Raw genomic sequence first — 7,108 nt, 5'->3', positions numbered from 1 at the left:
CGTCAAAGGGAGGGTCTTATTGAAACAGTTTTAAAAAAAAGTATTTGCAGACTAGTACTGTCAAAAACAAAGTTTTTTCAAACATCGCTGAAGATAACACATGTTTATAACAGTCATCTCATTAAAATCAGATTTAAGTTCTCGCTGCCGCTAAACAAAGATCTGAGGACATTCCATTATGGTTCTCATTTGAACTACCTTTCTTGAACTTTGGCCGACCACTGAAACAACAAACATGAAGTCGACATCAGCCAATTAGAAAGCAGCTTTCTCGAGCTTTACAGCAGTCGTTTCAACCTGGCAACTTCCATTTCCATTTTACGCTTGAAGAATATGTTGACACAGTTTTTGATTAAGATTTTGAAAACTGAACAAACGAACATTCCATAATATATGGTTGCGATTGTATGGCAGTGCTTCCCACGTACTGTGCAACACCTCCGTTCACATGTTTATCCCACGGAAGCGAGAGATAGAAGATAATTTTGACGGAATGAGCCCTAACTGTCGTTCGGAATACCCTGTGTTAAAGTATCCAAGGTTGCATGATTAGAAAACACATTCCAACTGTCACTTTCATGATCTGGTAAGCAACACTTTGATTGGTCGGATGAAAGGTCATTCTGATGTGACCCGTAAGGTCCTCAGATCTTTGTTTAGCAATAACGATAATGATTTTAATCAGATCGTTTTAACAGTTACTGGGCAATATGTACCCCTTCTAGAATGCTTTTTCAGCAAATAACTCTGCAATAATAACAGAAAATACAGACCATCATGTAAATTTTTAACCTTAATCAAAAGGTTTACTTGCGAATTGATCTACAAGGGATGCTTGTAAGAGCAGGGCTCTTAAACAGTGAAGCCTGGTTAGCCTGGACCTTGTCAATCCGGAAACCTCGCTTTACAGACAATTACCCTTTACATGTATACAAAGGACAGTTAAGTGACAATGATTTGTCATGCCAGGAATTTGCTAGTAGACTACGTTAGTTTATTTTACATGGATCCCAGTCGTCCAGATTAACACAGCTTCACTGTACTGTATTAAGTCTTAGTTAGCGTACATGCAGTCATATTTGTGCATATCCAACTTAGCATAACTGATAAATGCCTCCCCACATTCACACACAAAGTGTCTGGCCACCACACAATGCTGATGCAGCTCTGTAACCTGGGCGAAGTACAAGTTGCAGTGGGAGCACTTCAGCCACACCTGATGGCCGACCTTGTGCTGGTCCAGGAGCAGCTGTGTCCTGTACGCCTCCCCACAGACCTCACACTTCACATCCTTCGACTTCCCGACTGTGTCTTCCACTGAATGGCTGTGTTCATGTCGTTTGAGGTCTACTTGATTCGAAAATACTCTCTGACAAACTCTGCAATGCTTCTTGAACAAGACATTGAAGATGGTTTTCTTGCGAATGTTTCTGGCTCTGTTCTTCCTGTGGCGTGAATGTTGCTTCAGATGATCAACAGCAACCGTCTCCGAAGCAAATGCCTTGTAACAGAGTGAACAGACAAATCTTCCGTGCCTGGATTCTTGATCTTTGTCCGCAGATCTGTCACAGACTTGACTACAGGTATCATGCACTGATCTCCCTCGCCCACCTCTGTCTGCTGATCTGTCACAGACTTGACTACAGGAATCCTTCACTGACATCCCTTGCCCACCTCTGTCTGCTGATCTGTCACAGACTTGACTACAGGTATCATGCACTGACCTCCCTTGCCCACCTCTGTCTGCTGATCTGTCACAGACTTGACTACAGGAATCCTTCACTGACCTCCCTTGCTCACCTCCGTACACAGTGTCACCACCACCCAAACCATCTTTTAAATGTCTTTTCTCTTCTTGTCTCTTAGCAAACATCTTTTGTTCTGGCAGATAGAATTCATTCCCAGTCTTATACCGAGTTGGCTTCTTTCTATCAATAACAGGAGCTGACATGTCCCCGAAGACCATCTGTCCAGAACTTGTTTTTGAACATTCCAAAATGGCCTTGCGACCATGACCTTCCAGAGTTCTGCCATCATTAGAAATCTGTGTATAACCCATTTCACCTGCACATTGCTTTGGTGCCACTTGTTTGCGTTTCCTCCATCTCGCACCACCTCCTGACGTCATCAGTTGGAACCTAAACTTATCATAGCCTTTCTTTGGTTTACAAAATGTATCCATCTTACATTTAGTGTTTGTTGCAATTTTGTTACCATGTACACTGTTTGAAAAGTTTTTCTTTTTGACTTTTGCAGAATCCTTGGAATCGAATCTTTCTCGCAACACAGACATCTCAGAATGAATCAGTGACCTTTTGGACCTCTTGTCGCCATCTTGTGAAATTCTTCTTCTGGAGATGTTCAGTGTTCCTTCTTTCCTTCTGTGTGTCTCATAATCCATGCTCATGTCTACAGGGTTTTCAGTTGGAGGAATGAACTCATCATCACTCCAAGCCATGTCTGGGTGTCTGCAGATGTCACTCATGATTAAGTCGGTGTCTTGGACCATAGCATCCTTTTTGAACTGTGACCCATTCAAGCCTATGGCCTCACCAACAGGAGAGGGAGTGTCCACCCTTTCCAGCAATGTTTTGGTATGGCAATGATCCATATCATCAGACAAGCCAACATTCAAGTTAAGGTTATTCATGGATACAATTCCCATATGCTCTTGGTTGTTGTCCTCCTTTACTTGTGTGTCCCCATTCATCTCTGAGGACATATCTAAAAATGCTTGATACAACTTCTGATACTCAGTATCACTACAAACCTTTGTTCCATCAGATACCGATTTATTTTGCTGCTCTTCAAACAATTCATCAATACAAACATTATCCCGAGGACCATCATCCTCATACTCAGAAAACAGTGTCCAATCGTCACACTCAACATCCTCAACTGATAGTCTTTCATTTTCACTTGTATTACACAGTTCTGAGGTCATCTCCTTATCTGAATTGTAGCTTTGATCCAACGAGACATCAGTGGCGGAATCATTATCTAGATACATGACTGTCAGGGTTTTGTCTCTTCTCCTCATTCCTTTTGAAGCTTTTTTCTTGTTCCATTTGTCTCGTTTGTCAGAACAAAGAGGTCCAGATGTATCTTCCGATGTCCCATAACAGGACAGAGTTGGTGTTTCTTCATCAGCTCCCTCTACAGCATCTACATCAGCAGCACCTTCCAAAGAGTCACCTGTCGCAGAAGTACCTTTCACAGAAACATTTGTCACAAAAGCATCAGCTACAGGGGCCCCTTCCATGTAAGCATCTACATCAGAAGCACCTTCTACAGAAGCATCTGCCACAGAAGCATTTCTCACAGAAGCATCTGCCAGAGAAGTATTTGTCACAGAAGCATTTGTCACTGAAGCATATGTCACAGAAGCATTAGACACAGAATCATTTGTCACAGAAGACCCTTTTACGTTTCCATCTGCCACATAAGCACCTGCAGCAGAGTTACCTTCAGATGATGTCCACAAAGATTCTTTGGAACTTGGCTTCACATCACAGCTCCTCATGGTTAGCTCATTCTCAGCCTCATCTTCATGATCAACAGCTTCCTCACGTCCAGGTCTTAGCACCTTAGTTGTAGGACTGTAGTCAGAAGCTGTTATTGGTTTTGAGGATTTTTGTTTGTTTCTTTTCTTCAAAGTTGAGGGATCCATACTTTTCCTTTGCAGAGAACCTGAATGAGAGGACTTCTTAAGATTGCATTTCTTCAGAGCTGATAAGGTATTTCCTTTGTTATGTTTCTGTTCATGCTTCTTGCGATTCCAAGATGATGAAAATGACTTGTTACAAACGCTGCAAACTACTGTAGTCCGTGTGAAATGGCTCCTCACATGCTTGAAAGAACCAACCCAGGACCTTATCATCTTTGAACAAATCCGACACTCCCAATTCTTCCCAGCCTTAATAATGTAGTCCCGTACATACAAGTTATCAGGGACAGTTGATGACTCTGTCTGGTTCACATACTGCACAGTTTCTCCATTTCTTTGCACATCACTTTCTGATAGGTGCATGTCCTGCCCAACCTCATGACTGGCTGGTTGTACATCGTGATATGAAACGACCTCCTGTCCTTGTGAAACACCGCCATGCTGGTTGAGTCCTGGCTGATGTTCTGGAAGCACCTCCTTGTGGCCCTCTCTACCATCTCCTAGGTTGCTCTTGTAATGATGATGCACCTCTGCATTGTGTCTGCCTCTGAGCCGCACAAGGCATGATCTACACTTGTACCAACTACCAGTTTGATCAAAGTCAGCTTCCAAAGACACAGATTTCTGAATGTCACTGTCCAACCTGTCCCCCAGAACCTTCTTGTCAATTAGCTGTGAATGTGAATGTGCCTGCATTTGCTTTCTGCCTTGTAACTTCTTGCCACAGCCTTTACAACTGTACCAAACTCCAACTTGTAGGAAATTGGATTCTATACCTGGTGGACTAGCGCTAGGACATTCTGGTTTTCTGTCTTCAGGTTTAACAATCTTCTGATCATGTGAATGATTCCGCACCTGTTCTTTGCTTCGCATGTTTTTCCCACAGATTTTACACCTGTGCCAAGTACCAACTTGTAGGAATTCAGATTCCAAACAAGGGATATCAAGAACTTCCTGTTGTTTGTCTTCAGGCTTCTCAATCTTCTGATCATGTGAATGATTCTTCAGCTGTTTTTTCCCTCGCACTTTCTTCCCACATACTTTACACTTGTGCCAAGTTCCAACTTTGAGGAATTCAGATTCCACTTTTTCATTTTCAGTTTTCTTACTCTTCTGATCATGAGAATGTCTCTTCATCTGTTCCTTCCCTCGCAAGTTCTGAGCACAGATTTCACACTTGTACCACGAACCATCTTGCAGAAAGACCAAGGTCTGTTGACTTGCGACATCAATATCCACATCTGTTTTATTGCATGCCTGACGATCTGAAAGTGTCCTCGATTCATCCTTCGCTTTATCCTGTCCATCAAGAACACTACCATCCTCTACCGGACATCCTTCACCCTGCTCTTGTCGTAGTCTGTGTTTCCTGCTCCGTACATCTTCAACACTCTCTTGAAGCTCAGAAAGATTTCTCTCCTGTAATCTCCCTTTACAATTACTCATATGTTTCTCTAAAAATATACTTCGTTGATACTGTTTGTGACACCATTTGCAGATATGTTTTGACCTTCTCTTTTCAAAAGTCTGGCTACCAGTCTCAATGCTGGGACAGGCAGTCTGAGTCTGAGTGAGACATTCATAGGCATGCAGTCTGATTCTCTCCTTCCCTTTGAATGAGAGCCGACATCCAGTACATTTGTACCAGGCACACTGTTTCCAGTGGGAGAGCTTGTGCCACAATGCTGTGCTTTTTTCCAGTGCTTTCATACACAGGAGTGTATGTTGCATAAATGTCTTTCTTCCTCTGAAGTTACCGCAACAATGTTTACACTTAAACCACGAACAATGCTTCACGGTACAAGAAGCCTCAGATGCACCAAGATCAGTTCGCAAACTCTGTTGTCGACCTTTACATTCACTAAGATGTCTTTGTAGTCTTTTTCTCCCTTTCACTTTGACTCCACACAGGTCACATTGACACCAAATTCTATGCTTTTTACGGAACAATTCCTGCTTACTGAAGCCGAGACCTGACTCAACATTCCGATTTTCAACTGGGCATTCTGGGACAAGTTCAGGCACTGCATCATCCATCAATTTCCTGTCCACCGATCCTTGACTTTGATCTGATTTGGGACAGTGTGTAACCTTAGGGATGCTTGGCAGGACCTCATGAGTTGGATTCAAATCTTGGTGTTTCAGTCGAACATGCTCCTGTAGCTGTGACCTTCCTTTGAAAATATGCTCACAGCTCCGACACTTGAACCAAGGTCCAAGTCTAAGGTGTTTAAAATCTGTCTTGGACTTTGTAACAGAATTATTACAGTGACTTGTGGAATCTGCCACCACAGTGCTGTGAGCAGAATTTATCGATGAACAAAGTCTCATTTTCTTAACAATGTTCTTTATTCTTGTCTGTCCTTTGTGGGCAAAGAAGCCATGCAAGCTGAGATTTTTCTTTCCCCTGACTCTTTCTCCACACACTCCACACTTGAGCCAAGATGTCTTTCTCTGCAACACTGCCGGAGTCACTGAGGAACCCTTGCTTCCATTGTGGAGGAGCATCACATGAGACCTCAACTTTGCCTTCCCCTTGACCTTCTGTCCACAGTCTGAGCACTGGAACCATCCTGAATATTTATTTGTATTAGGTGCCCTGATTACAGACGACACACTAAGCCTGCTGCTGCTGATGCAAGGCCTATGTCCTGTGTCCTCTGTGCCATCCATGTCACTGATATCAGCAACATGTTCAGTGACATTCATACCATCTGATGTTAAACTTTCCATATTGGTTTCAATAGCTGCAAAAGTTTCAAGAGGCCCACCTTGGTTATCAGTTGACGTGGTGATGCCGTCTCTGCAATCCTGGATATTCACCACCATATCACCTGACTGGATGTCAGGCTGCGGCACTCTTGCCTCGGCAGCACTCTGGAGGTGGTCGATGTCCAGCTTCATCCTATCCTTCTCTACATCAGTAGAATGCTCCGTTATGAGTCCTAGGTTGTCAGACATGATTTGCCTAACGCTGTTTATATCCTGCTCAACACAATCCTATAAATCTGACCACAGTGAAGGGTATTTGATTAACAGAGACTGCGACATACGAGCTGCACTTCAATACTGAGTATGGACTTCCTTGCTGTACTGCCTTGCTGAAAGAACACTGCGGAGTTGTATTTCCTCCTCCAGGATCTGCCAAGTAGATAACAATGAGTTGGGATAAAAGTCACTTTGCATATTACATCATATATCATAGTGTGTATATAGAAATACAAAAGATATGCGAACAATAGAAATATACAGAGAAGAATGTTCATTAAGAAAGGATATTTCCAATGTGTACCAACTAATGACACAACTAACAATCAGGAAAATGTCACTACCGAGTGACTGTATTCTTATCATGATATGCTGCACATGATTTTCAAACTATACAGGCTAATCCCGCAGGAGACAAATGGTCATGGTTCTACAATGTCACATGTGATCCGT

General features: G+C 42.8%; 1 protein-coding gene across 1 annotated transcript; it reads right to left on the bottom strand.

Moving 5' to 3' along the window:
* Window positions 1-1,054: 1,054 nt before the first annotated feature.
* LOC139472283 (uncharacterized) lies at window positions 1,055-6,628 on the bottom strand. The gene has a single exon (XM_071254713.1). It carries the CDS (start codon window positions 6,626-6,628, stop codon window positions 1,055-1,057), a length of 5,574 nt encoding a protein of 1,857 aa, XP_071110814.1.
* Window positions 6,629-7,108: the final 480 nt, after the last annotated feature.

This window comes from Haliotis cracherodii, unplaced genomic scaffold (assembly GCF_022045235.1).
Source record: "Haliotis cracherodii isolate W230 unplaced genomic scaffold, xgHalCrac1.p SCAF_24, whole genome shotgun sequence".
Taxonomy (NCBI): Eukaryota; Metazoa; Mollusca; class Gastropoda; order Lepetellida; family Haliotidae; genus Haliotis; species Haliotis cracherodii.
This window is presented reverse-complemented; position numbering and strand designations above follow the sequence as displayed.

Coding starts and splice junctions, on each gene's coding strand:
- LOC139472283 (XM_071254713.1), bottom strand. CDS start 6,628: ATGTCTGACAACCTAGGACTCATAACGGAGCATTCTACTGATGTAGAG.